This window comes from Xenopus laevis, chromosome 7L (genome assembly GCF_017654675.1).
Source record: "Xenopus laevis strain J_2021 chromosome 7L, Xenopus_laevis_v10.1, whole genome shotgun sequence".
In the NCBI taxonomy this organism is placed as follows: Eukaryota; Metazoa; Chordata; class Amphibia; order Anura; family Pipidae; genus Xenopus; species Xenopus laevis.
Window position 1 is genome coordinate 138,864,438 of NC_054383.1, and position 22,359 is coordinate 138,886,796.

Genomic DNA, 22,359 nt, shown 5'->3' on the forward strand with positions numbered 1-22,359 from the left:
TTTGGGGCAGGTTCTGAGCTGCACCCCAGGGATATTTACTAGGGATGCACCGAATTCACTATTTGGGATTCGACCGAATCCTTGGTGAAAAGATTTGGCCGAATACCGAACCAACTCCTAATTTGCTTATGCAAATTAGGGACAGGAAAAAGTGGAAAAAATTATTCTTTTGTGACGAAAAGTCATTATTTCCCTACATGCCCCTAATTTACATATGCAAATTAGGATTCGGTTCAGCCAGGAACAAGGATTCGTCCGAATCCTGCTGAAAAAGGCCGAATCCCGAACCGAATCCTGGATTCGGTGCATCCCTAATATTTACCCTTTCCTTGTGTTTGGCTGGGGGCTCTTCTGCCTCACTGGGGGGGTCGCTGGCGGATGCCGTGGGGTGGGTTTCCTGCCAGGGAGGAATATTCTCTGGGGCTCACTCTGTGCCAGTGACTTTAGGACCCTGTAGCTGCACATTCCCAGCACCCTGTTGTCTGTCGGGGGGGGGGGGGGTAAGGGTGCTGGGAGTCAGAGCAGGTGTGAGAGTCACGTGGGTGTTTGTGTTGCTTAATGTCAGCGCAGTTTACATAACTCGCAACCACCATTAATGCGCTAAACTACATCTCCCAGCATCCTCTCTGATCCATTGAAACATTTTGTTTATGAAACAGACTTTCCCTTTGGGGCCACATAAATGCCTGCTGGGGGCTCATGGGGCAGAGCTGGACCCACTTGTCAGAATGTGAATCCAATGAAATCCTACAATCTGGTTCAGCTGGTGGATCTGGGATGGTGCCCGGAATACGGGAATCTCCGTTGTAAATAGAGCAGATCCCTCTTTCCTGACTGCTGGGGGTTGTGCCAGCTCCTGGGTGATAGGAGAATGTTTGATCCATTCATTTCAATTACCTTTAATTGCACAATCACAGCAGTGCTGATCTGCTTTATGGCATGTCACACGGCCCATAATACTGTCACTTATTGATAAAGCGTTTGTACCTCACTGCTGCCTGGGGATTCCAGTGACTGGTGGAACTGGGAGAGATAAGAAAGCTTGGCAAAGAAAGGTCCAACAAAACCACTGCACTTGGAACTGCCGCCCTATTGGTCTGTACAAAGGGCCAATGAAACAAGAAGCTTCTGTGATGTCAGTGTCGCCTCCTACAGGATAAATACTCAAGGGACAGTAACTGAAATGCTTCATTTTCAACATGGGTAACCAGTAGGGCCCTGTCTGTAACTGAAGAAAACACATTCAGGCAGACCCACTGATTATACCAAACCTCCTCCTCTACTGCGGAACTGGGACCTTCATTCAGTGTTGCGTCTCTCCACATGTCTTTCACATTTTCCCTTACAGAACAGCAGTCCTGTCCTGCTTTATGGCAGCTGAGATTCTAGCTATCTGTATAACAGAACATTCTGTCCCAGTGGCTGCACAGATCCTATCTGATCCCCATTGTAAGCAGCAGTCCTGTCCTGCTTTATGGCAGCTGAGATTCTAGCTATCTGTATAACAGAACATTCTGTCCCAGTGGCTGCACAGATCCTATCTGATCCCCATTGTAAGCAGCAGTCCTGTCCTGCTTTATGGCAGCTGAGATTCTAGCTATCTGTATAACAGAACATTCTGTCCCAGTGGCTGCACAGATCCTATCTGATCCCCATTGTAAGCAGCAGTCCTGTCCTGCTTTATGGCAGCTGAGATTCTAGCTATCTGTATAACAGAACATTCTGTCCCAGTGGCTGCACATGTTGCTATGCTGGGGCATGTTATGGATTTTGGGTGGATGCTGGGAAATGTAGTCCATGGCCTTGTGGAACACTGATTATTACAGCAGGTTCTTAATGTAATGACTGTGACCCATGAGATATATTTAGACGGGGCTCCTCTCCTGCTGTCACCTGTTCTGGGCTGGGAATGGGGTAATGGGATTAAGTGCGTCACTGGGGCAATTCTGTTACACTTAATCCCAGTCTGTGGGCGGATCCCTGTGGGGGTGAGATCCTGGGTGGGATTTATCACAAGAGCCATGTGACATGCGGGGAGTTGTACAGAGACAGCTGTTGGTGCAGGGAATACCGCCCGTGTATTTCATATGGCTTGTTGATTGCAGATTTGGGGTCAAACGTTAGAGGTTGTAAGTATTATGTGCCCCCCAAGAAGAAAACAAAGTGGCTTACAGGGGCAGCTCTCACTCTGTTAAGGCGCCATGTGATGTATAGCATTAATTAGCTGCAATCAATAGGCCAGTTCTGTTTATAATTAGGTAGGAATGGTGGGTGGAACAGGCAGAAAGGGGAATGCTATGGGGCACTGGGTGCCTGACGACAAGGTTTGGGAGCCCAATTGAGTGGGACTACAAGTCAGTACAGGGGGGGCCGTCTATTTGGTGGGAGGTTTTCATCTGTTTGGATTAAGTTCCCCTTTAGCCTGGCTCCCACTGCGAGATTAATGTAACAACCCGTGGGGATTAATTTGCTCATAAAACGCTCGTTTGCTGATTAATCCGATGTTAACTGGAGCCCCCGCCAAGTGCTGACCCTGTAGGGCGAGGAACACCCAGTGGATAATGTGACCGATTTAGTCTCTGGCCCTGGGGCCAAACTGGGCGTGAAAAGAGTTGCTTGGCAACCTTAGCATAGAAGCAGAGCTTGAGGTTTGTGGCAGGTGCAGGGAGTTGCAGTTCTGCTTGTGGCCGGATGACTGGTTTACTATGTGGGGTGCAGGTGCGGAAGTGTGAGGTGCAGTTCTACTACTCACTTCCCTTGTGTGTGTGTAATATGAGAGGGGCAGACACTGTAACCATTTAACCTTGCCCGGTGCTACTTTGTGCAGTTTTGCCCCAGGGTAGTTATTATTGGCAGCTCTGAGATTAGTTGCCCGCAGGGTGTTTGCTGTGCAGCGGATCAGGCCCAGTATTTCCTAATGTTACATTGAGCTCACAAGTACAGACCCGCAGGGCAGAATAGAGCCCGTTAACCCTTGCATTGCTGCACAGGAGCATGGATATTCAGCGCACCCCAAACAAAGGGGAAGTAAATGTTTCCTAATGACAGTTTCATTTTGAATAGCTGCCCGATATTCACTCACTGCTCATTAGTAGTAGTGGGTGAATCTGACCCGTTTCGATTTGCCAAAAATTCAATGCATTGAAATCTATGGGCGATACATTTTTTTTGATGCACATTTATCACCCATTAGTCTATGGGCGCCATTTTTGCGGTGAAGTTACACTACTGCTCATAGTGTAACTGTAATTGTTATTGGCCAGTGGATGTCTGGCTCTGCACTGCTGCTTCTCACTCCTGAAATATGAGAAGTCAGTTCCCCTGCTTGTTACATTGTATCACGAGGGTTACAGTCTCTCTCTCTCTCGCTCTCTCTCTCTCGCTCTCTCTCTCTCTCTCTCTCTCTCTCTCTCTCTGCTGGTTACATTGTATCACTGGGGTTACCGTCTCTCTCTCTCTGCTGGTTACATTGTATCATGGGGGTTACAGTCCCTCTACTGGTTACATTGTATCACTGGGGTTAGTCTCTCTGCTGGTTACATTGTATCACGGGGGTTACAGTCTCTGGTTACATTGTATCACTGGGGTTACAGTCTCTCTCTCTCTCTCTCTGCTGGTTACATTGTATCATGGGGGTTACAGTCCCTCTACTGGTTACATTGTATCGCTGGGGTTAGTCTCTCTGCTGGTTACATTGAATCACGGGGGTTACAGTCTCTGGTTACATTGTATCACTGGGGTTACAGTCTCTCTCTCTCTCTCTCTCTCTCTCTCTCTCTCTCTCTCTGCTGGTTACATTGTATCATGGGGGTTACAGTCCCTCTACTGGTTACATTGTATCGCTGGGGTTAGTCTCTCTCTCTCTCTCTCTCTCTCTCTCTCTCTCTGCTGGTTACATTGTATCATGGGGGTTACAGTCCCTCTACTGGTTACATTGTATCACCGGGGTTAGTCTCTCTCTCTCTCTCTCTCTCTCTCTCTCTCTCTGCTGGTTACATTGTATCATGGGGGTTACAGTCCCTCTACTGGTTACATTGTATCGCTGGGGTTAGTCTCTCTGCTGGTTACATTGTATCACTGGGGGTTACAGTCTCTCTGCTGGTTACATTGAATCACGGGGGTTACAGTCTCTGGTTACATTGTATCACTGGGGTTACAGTCTCTCTCTCTCTGCTGGTTACATTGTATCATGGGGGTTACAGTCCCTCTACTGGTTACATTGTATCGCTGGGGTTAATCTCTCTGCTGGTTACATTGTATCACGGGGGTTACAGTCTCTGGTTACATTGTATCACGGGGGTTACAGTCTCTGGTTACATTGTATCACCGGGGTTAGTCTCTCTCTCTCTCTCTCTCTCTCTCTGCTGGTTACATTGTATCATGGGGGTTACAGTCCCTCTACTGGTTACATTGTATCGCTGGGGTTAATCTCTCTGCTGGTTACATTGTATCACGGGGGTTACAGTCTCTGGTTACATTGTATCACGGGGGTTACAGTCTCTGGTTACATTGTATCACTGGGGTTACAGTCTCTCTCTCTCTCTCTCTCTCTCTCTGCTGGTTACATTGTATCATGGGGTTTACAGTCCCTCTACTGGTTACATTGTATCGCTGGGGTTAGTCTCTCTGTTGGTTACATTGTATCACGGGGGTTACAGTCTCTGGTTACATTGTATCACTGGGGTTACAGTCTCTCTCTCTCTGCTGGTTACATTGTATCATGGGGGTTACAGTCCCTCTACTGGTTACATTGTATCGCTGGGGTTAGTCTCTCTGCTGGTTACATTGTATCACTGGGGGTTACAGTCTCTGCTGGTTACATTGTATCCCGGGGGTTACAGTCTCTCTGCTGGTTACATTGAATCACGGGGGTTACAGTCTCTGGTTAAATTGTATCACTGGGGTTACAGTCTCTCTCTCTCTGCTGGTTACATTGTATCATGGGGGTTACAGTCCCTCTACTGGTTACATTGTATCGCTGGGTTACAGTCTCTCTGCTGGTTACATTGTATCACGGGGGTTACAGTCTCTGGTTACATTGTATCACTGGGGTTACAGTCTCTCTCTCTCTCTCTCTGCTGGTTACATTGTATCATGGGGGTTACAGTCCCTCTACTGGTTACATTGTATCGCTGGGGTTAGTCTCTCTGCTGGTTACATTGAATCACGGGGGTTACAGTCTCTGGTTACATTGTATCACTGGGGTTACAGTCTCTCTCTCTCTCTCTCTCTCTCTCTCTCTCTCTCTCTCTCTGCTGGTTACATTGTATCATGGGGGTTACAGTCCCTCTACTGGTTACATTGTATCGCTGGGGTTACAGTCTCTCTGCTGGTTACATTGTATCACGGGGGTTACAGTCTCTCTGCTGGTTACATTGTATCACGGGGGTTACAGTCTCTGGTTACATTGTATCACTGGGGGTTACAGTCTCTGCTGGTTACATTGTATCACTGGGGTTACAGTCTCTGCTGGTTACATTGTATCACGGGGGTTACAGTCTCTCCTGGTTACATTGTATCACTGGGGGTTACAGTCTCTGCTGGTTACATTGTATTACGGGGGTTACAGTCTCTGCTGGTTACATTGTATCTCACCCAGAAAGGCACAATAATTTTATTGCAACTGTATTTTCTTTAATTATACAAAAAGTGTTTGGGTTTACATTCCCTTTAAATGGAAGGGGTGAGTCTTTCCTTCCAGGAAATGAATGTGGGCAGATGGGTCACCTGACTCTTTGTGGGAGAAGTGAACTACACAGGGTTAACTAGGCTGTAATTAAGGATGAATTTTTTGGCTGTGAGTTGGGTCCTGGCGGTTGCACTGGGGGTTTAATCATTTGTTTTTGGGATCTATGGGAGTAAATAGCATATATGGGGACCTGAGGATGGCCATCATGTGTCTGATTCATTGGGATTCTGTGTTTTTCTCCCTAACTCCAGGCTGCAGGGAGTTAATACGGAGTGTCAGGGCAACAGGTTAACAGGAGCCTGTAGGACTGCATGGGGTTAATAGTGAGAGCCCATCCTCCCCCTACATGTGTGTCTCAGTGGTTTGGTCCCCACCCCAAACACTAAATAATAGGAGGGGGAGGGGCTAAGACAAGTTGCTGAGAGAGGGAGCGACATGAAAACTTTACCCTCATTTCTGCCCTTTCAAGTCCTGCCCTGGAATGTGGGCCCTAAATACACCAGGGGCCAACGCCTCCATTTGCCTTTGTAGCCCCCGCAAGCAGACCCCCAGTGGCTGAGTGTCCCCTAGGAAGTCTGGGTGGTCTCCTCTTGTCGTAAATCCCCCCCCTGTACTCAAGGGCCATGTGTGAGAGGGGCTGCTGGGTAGGAGAGTGAGGGCCCCGTTGGCTGCTGGGAATGGAAGCGCTAAGAGAATCTGTGGGACATTTCTCCTTTCAGATGTCGGCGTATAAGAGGGCCACGCTGGACGAGGAGGACTTGGTGGATTCCCTGGGGGAAGGAGAGGTCTATCCCAACGGCCTCCAGGTAAGTCCTCATGTGGGGCCCCTGGGTGTGCATGGGCTGGAGCTTCTTTCTTATGGGCCCCTGAGCAGCGAGGGTTAATACCCCCTCACGATTTCCCAATTTGACCAGGGCCCCTGCTACTGAGTGTATTTGCCCTTTATACTGAGTTTGGGATTGTGTTTGGGTGGGAGCTGTCACACTGATTGTCCCTTCGTTTAAGTAACACACCGCGGAGGTGTTAGTTACGTGGGGCTGATTTTTGTGCAGAAATATACAGTATATTTTATACAATATAGTTACCCCCCCCTCCTCCTCCCCATATGGAAGGAATGGCTGCCATTCATTGGCTTTATCTGCCCTTTAGAGCAAAGGTCCCACCTGGTCACCACATGGAAATGTAGGAGTGTTGGGGAGTCGCATAAACACCAGCAGAATCTCCTTCCTGATAAAACCTCCAGTGATTGGACGGAATCACTTGCCTGGGCCAGAAACTCCCTGCAGGCTTCTCCTCCCACCAGTCTCCCCCTAATCCGGCTGAGTCTCAGCGCATCATAATATGGGTCCCTTGTTAATCAGGAGCCGAACTGTGGTCTGACGTGTATATGACCTGCCCCCCAAACTCAGTCAGTCTTTCAGTTTAAACATCAGGAGAGAGGGAGCAGCATGGGGTTTTATGGGATTGTGCGACTCACTGGGAAATTAGAGCCGGGCCCTTAATCCTATTACCTGAGGGGAAGGGGGAAACATGAGTTTCACCCCCCCCCCTTATTAGTGTTCCCTCACTTCCATCCTGTGAGAGCCTCGTCCCATGTATTGTACCCCAAAGCTTGTAACAGTCACCCTGCTATAGTTCCAGGGGTACCCAGGGCACAAATAAGCACTCACCCCAAATCTCCCCCTAACTGACCTTCAGACTGGGCCCCCTTAGCTCATAACAAGGTTACAGATATATAGAAACATTGGGGTGTCACCCTGCTATAGTTCCAGGGGTACCCAGGACACAAATAAGCACTCACCCCAAATCTCCCCCTAACTGACCTTCAGACTGGGTCCCCTTAGCTCATAACAAGGTTACAGATATATAGAAACATTGGGGTAACAGTCACCCTGCTATAGTTCCAGGGGTACCCAGGGTACAAATAATCACTCACCCCAAATCTCCCCCTAACTGGCCTTCAGACTGGGCCCCCTTAGCTCATAACAAGGTTACAGATATATAGAAACATTGGGGTGTCACCCTGCTATAGTTCCAGGGGTACCCAGGGTACAAATAAGCACTCACCCAAATCTCCCCCTAACTGACCTTCAGACTGGGCCCCCTTAGCTCATAACAAGGTTACAGATATATAGAAACATTGGGGTGTCACCCTGCTATAGTTCCAGGGGTACCCAGGACACAAATAAGCACTCACCCCAAATCTCCCCCTAACTGACCTTCAGACTGGGTCCCCTTAGCTCATAACAAGGTTACAGATATATAGAAACATTGGGGTAACAGTCACCCTGCTATAGTTCCAGGGGTACCCAGGGTACAAATAAGCACTCACCCCAAATCTCCCCCTAACTGACCTTCAGACTGGGCCCCCTTAGCTCATAACAAGGTTACAGATATATAGAAACATTGGGGTGTCACCCTGCTATAGTTCCAGGGGTACCCAGGACACAAATAAGCACTCACCCCAAATCTCCCCCTAACTGACCTTCAGACTGGGTCCCCTTAGCTCATAACAAGGTTACAGATATATAGAAACATTGGGGTAACAGTCACCCTGCTATAGTTCCAGGGGTACCCAGGGTACAAATAAGCACTCACCCCAAATCTCCCCCTAACTGACCTTCAGACTGGGCCCCCTTAGCTCATAACAAGGTTACAGATATATAGAAACATTGGGGTGTCACCCTGCTATAGTTCCAGGGGTACCCAGGGTACAAATAAACACTCACCCCAAATCTCCCCCTAACTGACCTTCAGACTGGGCCCCCTTAGCTCATAACAAGGTTACAGATATATAGAAACATTGGGGTAACAGTCACCCTGCTATAGTTCCAGGGGTACCCAGGGTACAAATAAGCACTCACCCCAAATCTCCCCCTAACTGACCTTCAGACTGGGCCCCCTTAGCTCATAACAAGGTTACAGATATATAGAAACATTGGGGTGTCACCCTGCTATAGTTCCAGGGGTACCCAGGGTACAAATAAACACTCACCCCAAATCTCCCCCTAACTGACCTTCAGACTGGGCCCCCTTAGCTCATAACAAGGTTACAGATATATAGAAACATTGGGGTAACAGTCACCCTGCTATAGTTCCAGGGGTACCCAGGGTACAAATAAGCACTCACCCCAAATCTCCCCCTAACTGACCTTCAGACTGGGCCCCCTTAGCTCATAACAAGGTTACAGATATATAGAAACATTGGGGTGTCACCCTGCTATAGTTCCAGGGTACAAATAAACACTCACCCCAAATCTCCCCCTAACTGACCTTCAGACTGGGCCCTCTTAGCTCATAACAAGGTTACAGACATATAGAAACATTGGGGTAACAGTCACCCTGCTATAGTTCCAGGGGTACCCAGGGTACAAATAAACACTCACCCCAAATCTCCCCCTAACTGACCTTCAGACTGGGTCCCCTTAGCTCATAACAAGGTTACAGATATATAGAAACATTGGGGTGTCACCCTGCTATAGTTCCAGGGGTACCCAGGGTACAAATAATCACTCACCCCAAATCTCCCCCTAACTGACCTTCAGACTGGGCCCCCTTAGCTCATAACAAGGTTACAGATATATAGAAACATTGGGGTAACAGTCACCCTGCTATAGTTCCAGGGGTACCCAGGGTACAAATAAACACTCACCCCAAATCTCCCCCTAACTGACCTTCAGACTGGGTCCCCTTAGCTCATAACAAGGTTACAGATATATAGAAACATTGGGGTGTCACCCTGCTATAGTTCCAGGGGTACCCAGGGTACAAATAATCACTCACCCCAAATCTCCCCCTAACTGACCTTCAGACTGGGCCCCCTTAGCTCATAACAAGGTTACAGACATATAGAAACATTGGGGTGTCACATATTCCAGATTGCTCCTCTTGGAGCTTTGTTGCTGTATTTGGTCCAATCTTGACACTTTATGGGTCGGCCTATTCTCATATAATTGTGCCGTTTCCTGTCCCAAGTAGACTGTGAGCTCTGTGGGAAAGAAACCTCCTCTCCCATATCCCCTAATCCCATTTCCTGCACTGTCTGTTCCCCCTGTGTGTGAGTGCTCAGTACATAGGGGACTCCATATAAAAAGACTCAGATGGGGAGAAGGATCTGATTGGACAACCAGCCTTATCACATCGCGGCCCCTTTCCATTAGAGCCTCATCTGGTGGTTTCCATGACACCCGCAGACAAATTCCCTCTATGACCCCATCCCGCCAGGTGTCTATTCCTTATTGTGTCAGCTCCTGTGTCTTGCAGAAGTGCATGCTGGGAGGGAAGAGAGGGAGGAATCCCTGCAATTTGAGGGGGAGTGGGACACAATAACAGCACATTCCTCCTGTGTCAGGCAGGGAAATCTGAGCTGTATCAGTGCTGGGGGCAGATCTGAGAAATGTGCCCTGAGATCCTCTCCTGGGGGGTTTAGTCCGGTTTGTGTTCCTATTAATCAGTTCGACTTGTCCTTTATTCCTAAACAAACCTGCAGTACTGGCTCCTAGAAGGTGCCCCTTGTGTGTTGATCCAGTGGGGTTAAATCTGCATATGGAGCTGCACAGGCTGTTCCTGCTGAATTGTGCTTAGTACAGGGAATACCTATGTGCCATAGTTTTATGGGATCTCTCTGTACAGACTATGAGCAAACTTAGGGACTGTTCCGGCTGAATTGTGCTTAGTACAGGGAATACCTATGCTGCCATAGTTTTATGTGATCTCTCTGTACAGACTATGAGCAAACTTAGGGGCTGTTCCTGCTGAATTGTGCTTAGTACAGGGAATACCTATGTGCCATAGTTTTATGGGATCTCTCTGTACAGACTATGAGCAAACTTAGGGACTGTTCCTGCTGAATTGTGCTTAGTACAGGGAATACCTATGTGCCATAGTTTTATGGGATCTCTCTGTACAGACTATGAGCAAACTTAGGGACTGTTCCGGCTGAATTGTGCTTAGTACAGGGAATACCTATGCTGCCATAGTTTTATGTGATCTCTCTGTACAGACTATGAGCAAACTTAGGGGCTGTTCCTGCTGAATTGTGCTTAGTACAGGGAATACCTATGCTGCCATAGTTTTATGTGATCTCTCTGTACAGACTATGAGCAAACTTAGGGGCTGTTCCTGCTGAATTGTGCTTAGTACAGGGAATACCTATGTGCCATAGTTTTATGGGATCTCTCTGTACAGACTATGAGCAAACTTAGGGACTGTTCCTGCTGAATTGTGCTTAGTACAGGGAATACCTATGTACCATAGTTTTATGTGATCTCTCTGTACAGACTATGAGCAAACTTAGGGGCTGTTCCTGCTGAATTGTGCTTAGTACAGGGAATACCTATGTGCCATAGTTTTATGGGATCTCTCTGTACAGACTATGAGCAAACTTAGGGACTGTTCCTGCTGAATTGTGCTTAGTACAGGGAATACCTATGTGCCATAGTTTTATGGGATCTCTCTGTACAGACTATGAGCAAACTTAGGGACTGTTCCGGCTGAATTGTGCTTAGTACAGGGAATACCTATGCTGCCATAGTTTTATGTGATCTCTCTGTACAGACTATGAGCAAACTTAGGGACTGTTCCTGCTGAATTGTGCTTAGTACAGGGGAATACCTATGCTGCCATAGTTTTATGGGATCTCTCTGTACAGACTATGAGCAAACTTAGGGGACTGTTTCTGCTGAATTGTGCTTAGTACAGGGGAATACCTATGCTGCCATAGTTTTATGGGATGTCTCTGTACAGACTATGAGCAAACTTAGGGACTGTTCCTGCTGAATTGTGCTTAGTACAGGGAATACCTATGCTGTCATAGTTTTATGGGATCTCTCTGTACAGACTATGAGCAAACTTAGGGACTGTTCCTGCTGAATTGTGCTTAGTACAGGGAATACCTATGCTGCCATAGTTTTATGGGATCTCTCTGTACAGACTATGAGCAAACTTAGGGACTGTTCCTGCTGAATTGTGCTTAGTACAGGGAATACCTATGCTGCCATAGTTTTATAGGATCTCTCTGTACAGACTATGGGCAGGTCTCTGGGTGGGTGAGATCGTGGCACTTTCTCTGCAGGTTCCCAGGGTGCATTCGCCGGCAGTGAAACATCCCAGGAATGTGGTGAGAAATCCGGGAGATGGAGGCGTGTTCTGCCCGTAGCTTCCTCCCATTGTCTGACACTTCCTATAGGATCTCTGGCAGTGACTGACAGTTGGCAGAGTGTTGGCAGTTGCTGCCGCCCTTGTGTTAATGTTCTGAATTGAACCCATAGGTGAACCTGCGAGGAGTTGGGCGACGGAGCGGCTGCTGGAGCGAGAGGACTCACGTGGAGAAGAGACTGCTGGTGCTGCTGGTGCTGATGTCTCTTGGGCTCTTCATGAGTCTGTTGGCCCTGTCTCTCCAGTACAGAAACAGTAGGTGGAGTCAGGGGGTGGGAGGGGCTCTGGGGCACCTGGATGGTTGGACTCACCTGTCCGTGTGTTTGTGTTCAGGTAACCGCGTGTGTCTGTCAGAGTCGTGCATCTCCGTCACCAGCTCCATCCTCCGCTCCCTCGACCGCTCCGTGGATCCGTGTCAGGACTTCTACCAGTACTCGTGCGGGGGCTGGATAAAGGGCAACCCCGTGCCAGACGGACACTCTCGCTGGGGCACCTTCAATGAGCTGTGGGAGCACAACCAGGCCATCATGAAGCACTTACTGGGTGCGTGCAAGTGTTACCCCTCGGCCCCCCACTGTCAGGGTGTGGGGGCCAGAGTGTGGGTAACTGAGATGTAGGAGCCTGTGTTGGTACACACAATGGGGGGTTATGGGAGCACCCCAAGGCTACAAACAATAGAGGGGAGGTTTCAATGCCCATGTGCTGTTTCACTAGTCACTTTGTGTCTGGGGGGGAGGGGCTCAGTTCCAAAGTTGTGATCATACAATTGGCTGGGGTTTGGCTCCACCCAGTTCTAATTCCTCCCCCCCCCCCGGCTCATTGTTTGGCACCCAGTGGTGAGGCTGTGACCCAGATTACACGTGGGGGCCACATGAATGTCATTAGTGAGTTCTGAGCAGGCGCCTCTTTCCCACGCTGGGGGAGGGGGAGCTTCCTTAAATATTTAGGGAATTTCAGTTGCAGAGACCACATTATATAAAGGGAATTTGGCAGCAGATCATCTCGTTCCCCGAGGATAAAGTTTATTGGACCCGTAGTGTCCCCCGACATAAGGAACCGCCCCCATTCTCTAAATTAACCCCCCGTCCAACGTCAACCCCAAACCTAATGTCAGGGATGCACCTGATCCAGGATTCAGCCAATCCATCTGCCCGGCCAAACCAAATCCAAATCTGCATATGCAAATTAGGGGCGGAGAGGGAAATCCTGTGACTTTTTGTCCCAAAACAAGGAAGTAAAAAATGGTTTCCCCTTCCCACCCCTAATTTGCATATGCAGATTAGGATTCGGTTTGGTATTCAGCCGAATCTTGCGAAGGATTCAGGGGTTTCAGTGCATCCCTACCTAATTTACACATTAAACTAAATTAAATGTCCTGAGCTTTCATGTCACATGACTTCCAGGACTTGGTTCTGCTCCGCTCATTTAAAAGTCCAAATCCTGAATTCCTGGAATTGCCCAATCACTGGCTTTTAACCAGGGGCCCCTGTGTCCCAGGAAGTTCCCCACGGGCCCCTAATCCACCTGCCCAGAAGTCTCTGTGAGTGGCTGTATAGGTAGAGAAAATTATCCGAACAACACAAGCTGGTGTAGCGGGGATCTCCCCTGCAAGTTTATTTAGTCAAGTGATGTTACATCACTTGACTAAATAAACTTGCAGGGGAGAACCCCGCTACACCAGCTTGTGTTGTTTGGCTAATTTTCTCTATAGATACGATTGGGAGAGGTGCCGACCCCTCCAGCCAACACCAGGCATCAACTATCAGGAGAGACTCTGGGGAAATTAGGTAATATAGAGGCTGTATAGGCCCAGTTGGCCCCTAGTACCACTCATGTCTGTGTTTCCTTCCGTCACAGAGAACTCCACCATGAACACCAGCAGCACGGCGGAACACAAGGCCCAGAGCTACTTCCAGGCCTGTATGAACGAGTCCAAAATTGAAGAGCTCGGGGCCAAACCCCTGCAGGATCTGATCCAGAAGGTGAGGCCCATTACTGATGCACCAACCAATCACTCGCACCCCCTCATGACGCTTGGTTTGGGGGACTGGAGGAATATGTATGTTGGCTTTTCTGATTTCCTCGTGGGCTGGCACTTCCTGTGTACCATTTGTGGTTTTTTTCTAGCCATTTATATGTGGGTTGGGGTTCTGTTGAACCAGGTGGCTTCATGGCTACTGCTGAAGGGGCATTTGTGGCCTAATATGGCCAGATAGTGAGTGTGTCAGAGACATAACTGAGGATTATGGGAAATAACCAGCAGGTGAATCTGTTTTTGCTTTTCAGCTGGGGGGCTGGAGTATCATCGGGCCATGGGATAAAGACAATTTCCAGGAGACCCTGCAGTTGGTGACTGCTCATTACCGGACTTCTCCCTTCTTCTCCGTCTTCGTCAGCGCCGACTCCAAGAACTCAAACAGCAACGTTATTCAGGTGAGTACGGGTCTGGCTGTAGCTTGTACTCACCTCTTTACCCAAATCCACCTGACTTCATCCTGCTCTGTAGCCCGACTCCACCTGACTTCCTTCACTGTAGCCCGATTCCACCTGACTTCTTCCTTCTCTGTAGCCCGACTCCACTTGACTTCGTCCTTCTCTGTAGCCCGACTCCACCTGACTTCCTTCTCTGTAGCCTGATTCCACCTGACTTCTTCCTTCTCTGTAGCCCGACTCCACCTGACTTCCTTCTCTGTAGCCTGATTCCACCTGACTTCTTCCTTCTCTGTAGCCCGACTCCACCTGACTTCTTCCTACTCTGTAGCCCGACTCCACCTGACTTCTTCCTACTCTGTAGCCCGACTCCACCTGACTTCTTCCTGCTCTGTAGCCTGACTCCACCTGACTTTGTCATTCCATGTCTGTAGTCTAACTGCACCTATACTCTTTATAACCCAGCTCTGGACTGGGTTCTGCATCCCTTCTTTTGTGGCCTCTGATGCAGTGGTCTGCTTTACAGATTAAAGCCCCCCAATTTACACCATTAGATCAGTTCATTCTGGTTGTAGCTGAGCACCCCCTCCTTCCTCTTGATTAGCCTGGTCTGGCAGTACTTTATAACCCCCCGTATCTTCTTTCCAGATAGATCAGTCGGGCCTGGGCTTGCCCTCGATGGAGTACTACCTGAACAAGACTATGAATGAGAAGGTAAGTGTCAGACTCCTCCCACTGCTTCTCTGATACGCTGCAGGTTGGAATCTTTCCCCGCCCCTCATGGACCCTCCCTTCTCTGCAGGTGCTCACGGGGTATTTAAACTTCATGGTGCAGCTGGGGGTACTGCTGGGGGGTGAGGAGAACTCCACCCGGGAGCAGATGCAGGAGATCTTGGATTTTGAGACCAAGTTGGCCAACATCACCATCCCCCAGGAGAAGCGGCGCGACGAGGAGCAGATTTACCACAAGATGACGGCGGGGGAACTAAAGGTGGGTATTTGCCTCTCTGTGCCCTGCGGATCTGCCGCTACAACTCCCTGCACTCCCAGCAGCCTCTTGCTACCTCATCTGCCTGGCACAATCTGGCTATGTTTGTGGGCACACCTGTGAGATTTACTGTACATTATCCCCTGGCAGGATCTGGTGCCCGCGGTTGATTGGATGCCGTTCCTGAAGACGGTGTTTCACCCCGTGGTAATTAACGAGTCGGAACCGGTAGTGGTTTATGCCAAGGAATATCTGGTTGAGGTCTCCAGCCTCATCAATTCCACGGACAAGAGGTAGGAAACGGGGCTGGTGGGTGGAGTAACAGCTCGGGGGCAGGAGCAGAACCAACTCAGTCTTTTCCTGTCCCCGCCCCCCAGGATCCTGAATAACTACATGATGTGGAACCTGATGCGCAAGACCAGCTCCTTCCTGGATCAGCGCTTCCAGGACGCTGAGGAGAAGTTAATTGAGGTCATGTACGGCACCAAGAAGGTGAGAGCTCATCAACTGAACTACATCTCCCAGCATCCTCAGCTACTCAGAGAAACATTCTGCCTCTAAATGATACTTATATCTGTGGGTGCTGCCGTGTTCAGATCAGGTGACCTCTATAGGAGCACCCTCTATAGGAGCACCCTCTGCTGCTCTGTTTTACTTGCAAGTGCCACCTTGTGGACTAAAGCAACTATTGCAGCCAGTTAGGCTGGGGGTGAGATTGGGGGATTTGCAGGTGGGAGACTAGGGCACTTATTAGGGTCCTGTTGGAAATATCACTTTAGCCAAAATCCAGCAGGTTCCCAGTGTCGGAGCCTCCGTATTAACTCCTCCCTCTCCTCTCAGACCTGCCTCCCACGCTGGAAGTTCTGCATCAGAGACACTGATAATAATCTGGGCTTTGCTCTGGGTGCCATGTTTGTAAAGGCCACATTCGCCGAGACCAGTAAAGTGCAGGTAAGTCCAGTGTTTGGGTTCAACCCTTTGCTCTTCAGCTGAGGTTCTGAGGGCCCCTGATTTATATCCTGTGCATACCCCGCCCCCAGATGCCCCCTATTATTTACCCAAGGCTCATAGCTGGGGTGGGTCCCAAGCCCGTATTGTATGGGAGGAGCCACAGGGCACCCACATGCTGGGGGAGTGGTTTATCGCTGGCACCAATCGGCTTCTTGTGCCCCCAGGCGCTGAGAATGATAAAGGAGATAAAGGCGGCATTCGAGGAGAATCTGAAAACCCTGAGCTGGATGGATGATGAGACCCGCAGGGCTGCCAGGGAGAAGGTGAGTCCTTTCTGTTGTACCCGACGCTGCCATAATATTCACTGGTGATTGTAGGAGCTGCCATACAAGTAACCTACCCCCAGAATATGAGATAAGCACTGACCCACCACCCTCTACCCACACCTTGCCATTCTCATACCCAGTTGTGCTCTTATCCAGGCTGAAGCTATATATGACATGATTGGGTACCCCAACTTCATTATGGACCCCAAGGAACTGGATAAAGTCTTCAATGATGTAAGTAGGAGTGCTGATTCTGAGGGTGGGGTGTTTCAGTGAAGTGCTCCCCTCTTGCTGGCCTTTATTTGCACCCCAAGTCTTCTCCATATTTAACTTGACTTTCTGCAAGGGAACCCACTGAGCAAAGAAAAAACACTCGCCCAGTGGGAGATCCTCTAGTTGCCTTAAAGGATTAATGTGATTGGTACAGAGCTCTGATTCTCTGTACTTCCTGCTCCTGGGCTGTTCTCTTTCCCATGGTCAGACAGGAACCTCCCCCTGGGGTAAGTGAATCCAATCTCCCCCAGTACTTACCCAGGTACAGAGCTCTGATTCTCTGTACTTCCTGCTCCTGGGCTGCTCTCTTTCCCATGGTCAGACAGGAACCTCCCCCTGGGTAAGTGAATCCAATCTCCCCAGTACTTACCCAGGTACAGAGCTCTGATTCTCTGTACTTCCTGCTCCTGGGCTGCTCTCTTTCCCATGGTCAGAGAGGAACCTCCCCCTGGGTAAGTGAATCCAATCTCCCCCAGTACTTACCCAGGTACAGAGCTCTGATTCTCTGTACTTCCTGCTCCTGGGCTGTTCTCTTTCCCATGGTCAGACAGGAACCTCCCCCTGGGTAAGTGAATCCAATCTCCCCCAGTACTTACCCAGGTACAGAGCTCTGATTCTCTGTACTTCCTGCTCCTGGGCTGTTCTCTTTCCCATGGTCAGACAGGAACCTCCCCCTGGGTAAGTGAATTCAATCTCCCCCAGTACTTACCCAGGTACAGAGCTCTGATTCTCTGTACTTCCTGCTCCTGGGCTGTTCTCTTTCCCATGGTCAGACAGGAACCTCCCCCTGGGTAAGTGGATCCAATATCCCCCAGTACTTTCTGCTTCTGGGCTGATCTTTCCTACTGTCAGGTAGCTGGTGAATCCATGGGAAAGAGAGCAGCATCCCAGGAGCAGGAAGTGCATAGATTAAGGCCTGGGTAGCAGTAAGTAGAGGGAAATTCTTATCCTGTAATGTGATTGGGCAGTGTCCATGGTGGATTTGCTGATATAACATATATGGGGGGTGTAGCACCCAGTGGGGGGTGATTGATTCTCTATAGAAAAGCCCATGAAATGAGACGGAACTGGTCCCTGGGATGAGCCAATCGGAGACAATCTCCTGCATTTGCACATGAGCCGCCCCATTTCTAGCAAGGCATCATGGGATGGCAATTTTCTATTCCGAGGTCCTCCCCCAAGAAACATGTGGGATGTAACCGTGTAACCCTTTCCCTGCTTTACTCTCTTGTTCCCCCAGTATGACGTCACTGATGATCTTTACTTTGAGAACGGAATGAGGTTCTACAACTTCTCAGCCCGAGTGACTTCGGATCAACTGCGCAAAGCCCCCAGCAAAGACCAGTAGGTTCCCCGTGGCCCCTGTGTCTTCCATGTTTTCTATCACCACCATTTTACTTTAATATAGTTCCTATGTATCCACCAGCTATATACAGCAGTTATCCTTCCTATCAGTCACTGTCCCAGTGAGCTTGCAGTCTTAAGGGCTGTGTCACATTCCGATCAGTCTTTGCCCCAGTGAGCTTACAATCTAATGTCCCTATCACATTCCCATAAGTCCCTGCCTCCATGGCTACACAGCAGCTTCTTTATATAAACTATAGTAGTACTTATCTGTTATCTACTGTATATCCTGTGCTTGAATGGCTGCCCCCATGGCTACACAGCAGCTTGTTTATATAAACTATAGTAGTACTTATCTGTTATCTACTGTGTATCCGTTATCTACTGTGTATCCTGTGCTTGAATGGCTGCCCCCATGGCTACACAGCAGCTTCTTTATATAAACTATAGTAGTACTTATCTGTTATCTACTGTGTATCCTGTGCTTGAATGGCTGCCCCCATGGCTACACAGCAGCTTGTATACATAAACTATAGTAGTACTTATCTGTTATCTACTGTGTATCCCGTGCTTGAATGGCTGCCCCCATGGCTACACAGCAGCTTGTTTATATAAACTATAGTAGTACTTATCTGTTATCTACTGTGTATCCTGTGCTTGAATGGCTGCCCCCATGGCTACACAGCAGCTTGTTTATATAAACTATAGTAGTACTTATCTGTTATCTACTGTGTATCCTGTACTTGAATGACTGCCCCCATGGCTACACAGCAGCTTGTTTATATAAACTATAGTAGTACTTACCTGTTATCTACTGTGTATCCTGTGCTTGAATGACTGCCCCCATGGCTACACAGCAGCTTGTTTATATAAACTATTCATACAATACTGAATACTTTCATAGAGAGACCAGGACTTCTATATGATAAAGATCAACCTGAAATAAATCCAGTGCCTCCAGTGGTCACATACAATCACATACAATCCTATACAATCACATACAATCCTATACAATCACATACAATCACATACAATCCACAACTAAAGACCCTCAGAACAATAGCCAGGGATCTACAGGGGACACTTCATTAGGACGAGAGGCTCAGACGCAAATTCTCAGACCCACCACTTCTACAGCCTCCAGACCTAAAAGCACTACTAACGAGACGTTCCCCAGCACAAATAGAACCTACCCCTGTACAAAACCTGCCCACACATCCTGATATCAGACACAATCCAGATTCAGACACATTAGAGGAATAGAACATCCATGGTCTGAAAGCTTGTGTGTGTATATGATGTAGGGATGCACCGGAACCAGGATTTGGTTTGGGATTTAGCCAGGATTCGGGCTAATCCTTCTGCCTGGCCGAACCAAATCCTAATTTGCATATGCAAATTAGGGGTGAGGAGGGAAATTGCGTGACTTTTTGTCACAAAACAAGGAAGTAAAATAATGTTTTCCCCTTCCCACCCCTAATTTCCCTATGCAAATTCGGTTCGGTATTCGGCCAAATCTTTTGCAAAGGTTTTGGGGGTTCGGCCAAATCCAAAATAGTGGATTCTGTGCATCCCTAGTTGATGTGATGTTCCAGTAATTGTGTAATGGCTCCATCTGTTTCTCTCCATGTGAATCTTATTCTCTTCTCTCATTCCAGGTGGAGCATGACGCCCCCTACAGTCAATGCTTATTACTCACCCACCAAGAACGAGATTGTGTTTCCGGCTGGAATCCTGCAGGCCCCCTTCTACACCAGCACCTCCCCCATGTAAGTGTGGGGTCCGTGGGACATTGGGGTTTATTTGGTGGGATCCTGCCCTATAATAATTAGCATTGACTATTGGCTGATTCATCGGAGGGACACAATTGAGGTTTTGTTCTTCTTGGGAATCCGTGTGGCACTCGGGAATGAGGGCTACAGGGGGCTTCTATGAGGGGGTATAGTCAGGGGCCCCATGGCAGAGGGGGCCATGAGATGGAAATACATTTTATGGGTGTTGTGTATTTTGGCACAATTTGGGATTTGTCTGGCTCATGAGGGATATGTTGGCAGATGGCACTAGTGACCAGTGGGCTAATATTTGGACCCCCTGGGTGTGGGCACTGCTTCTATGGAGCGTAGATCTTCTAGCAGGGGCTGTAATGCACATACGGTAACTTGTATGGGGGGGTGTCTGTACTAAATCCAACTGGCTAAACTGGACTTTGTTCTGCATTAGGGCTCAGAACTTTGGAGGAATCGGCGTTGTGATTGGCCATGAACTGACGCACGCCTTTGATGACCAAGGTACAAACTATATGGCAGCTCCCACCTGCTGAAACAAAGGAGAATAAACCAAGTGGGGGGTTATGATTTGAGAGGAGTTGGGGGGTGAGATGATTTGAGGTTGAAGTATGTCTCCTCCGCAGGCCGAGAGTACGACAAGGATGGGAACCTTCGTCCCTGGTGGAAGAACGCGTCGGTGGAGGCCTTTAAGAGACAGACGGAGTGCATCACGGAGCAGTATGGCAACTACACAGTCAATGGGGAGGCTGTGAATGGGAAGCAGACCCTGGGGGAGAACATCGCAGATAACGGAGGCCTGAAGGCGGCATATCGGGTTGGTATGGGGGGGTGCTGGGCATGACGGGGGTCCCCATACACACAGGCCAATACTCAGGCTCATGCTGTCTCTCCCCGCAGGCCTACAAGAACTGGGTGAGGAAGAACGGAGCCGAGAAGCTCTTGCCCTCCCTCGGACTTTCTAATGACCAGCTGTTCTTTGTGGGATTTGCACAAGTAAGTGTATTGTGGAGGTGCTGAGCCCCCCTATGAGACCGTACCCTATCACCCTGCATTCTCCCCTTACATACATTAGTGTCACCCACTCACTTTCTGTTGCACCCCCAGGTCTGGTGTACTGTGCGCACCACAGAAAGCTCACACGAGGGGATCATCACCGACCCCCACAGCCCCTCCCGCATCCGCGTCATTGGCTCTGTGTCAAACTCGAAGGAATTCGCTGAGCATTTCCAGTGCCCCCCGGGATCCCCCATGAACCCCAGGAAGAAGTGTGAAGTCTGGTGATGGCCGGCGAGGAATGGCACGTGTATAGGTTTAACCACTGGGGGAAGGGACCACTCGGGGAGCCCCCCACCCCTTTCCTTACGCAGACTTAACTCTCTGATGCACTAAATCCTTTCTATGCACTTTCACTCTCTGCACACGCGCAGCTCCTGGTGTCCTAGTGAGAGGCTACCGAGTGCACGAGGAGGCGGCCATATTGTGCGTTCACTCTTGTAGCGGAGCCGTCGCACTAGGGGCCACTCGCACGTTGATTAAAGGGACAGGCTCTCACATTTCTCATGTCACTGCCAGACTGTATGAAAGGGAAGTGCTTCCCACCCCCATATGAAATGATCTGCTCCATCCAATCAGATTGTGTGTCTGTGTGCTGGTCTGTACATATATTGCCTGTGTATATAGAAGTGATTTTGTACATATTTATAGCGCCCCCTGCCTCAGATTTATACAAAGGGGATTTTTCTGCTGCTTTTTCTAAGATGAAGTTTGCCTTTAGCTGTGGGTGGGCTGCCCCGCTCCAGAAGGAATAAATGTGCCTATGGTATTGCCCCACTCTTATTTTTTAATCACTATGGAAACCGTGCCCAGTACCAAAATGAATAATGTCACCGTTGTGGGGGCAAATAAAGTGCCGAAGGGGCTGCCTTGTACCCCCAAACACTCAGGGCTTATCTGAAAGACACTCCCGTAACCCCCTTTATATATGACTTGGTTTATCCCTGTGGGCAGAGGCACCAGGTGGGAATCACAAGATTGTGCCAAGTTAAATAAATGAAATACACTGCCCTGGTACCTTGGCTCTGTGTGTTTATGGGGTCGGGAGATATTGGGGGTGGGTTGGTGATTGGTCTTCCAATCAATCTGTGCAAAACTGAGAGGAGGACTAACCGCACAGGACTGGGGCGAATGGGTGCTACACCCAATAGTGTTGGTCCAGTTGGCACTTGGAGACAGACCTGTTGGCATCCAGACCCAACTGCCAACTCCTCATCTCGTGCACAGACGGGACATTGACTGACACCCAGACTGGGCTGAACTGATTTACTCTCGCCCCAGTGTTAGTGCTCAGTGCACCCCTCTTGCCTTTCAGGTTACCAACCAGCCATGTGCAACTCTGCTCCTGCTCAATAGGATGTT

The 22,359-nt window shown here is 49.0% G+C and overlaps 1 protein-coding gene across 5 annotated transcripts in view; it reads left to right on the top strand.

Annotated features, from left to right (window-relative positions):
- ece1.L (endothelin converting enzyme 1 L homeolog) overlaps window positions 1–22,014 on the top strand; it is a 68,644-nt gene extending 46,630 nt beyond the window's left edge. For 3 of the 5 annotated variants that reach the window (XM_041568374.1, XM_041568376.1, XM_041568375.1), the window contains 18 exons: window positions 6,409–6,495; window positions 11,959–12,100; window positions 12,179–12,388; window positions 13,703–13,827; window positions 14,132–14,278; window positions 14,924–14,989; window positions 15,078–15,266; window positions 15,414–15,556; window positions 15,641–15,755; window positions 16,104–16,214; window positions 16,439–16,537; window positions 16,697–16,774; window positions 18,054–18,157; window positions 19,816–19,926; window positions 20,378–20,445; window positions 20,568–20,758; window positions 20,842–20,937; window positions 21,049–22,014. In XM_041568374.1, the coding sequence (XP_041424308.1) occupies window positions 6,409–6,495; window positions 11,959–12,100; window positions 12,179–12,388; window positions 13,703–13,827; window positions 14,132–14,278; window positions 14,924–14,989; window positions 15,078–15,266; window positions 15,414–15,556; window positions 15,641–15,755; window positions 16,104–16,214; window positions 16,439–16,537; window positions 16,697–16,774; window positions 18,054–18,157; window positions 19,816–19,926; window positions 20,378–20,445; window positions 20,568–20,758; window positions 20,842–20,937; window positions 21,049–21,225 (2,259 nt within the window). In that variant the 3' untranslated portion in view covers window positions 21,226–22,014. 5 annotated transcript variants of the gene reach the window in all.
- The last annotated feature ends 345 nt before the right edge of the window (window positions 22,015–22,359 follow it).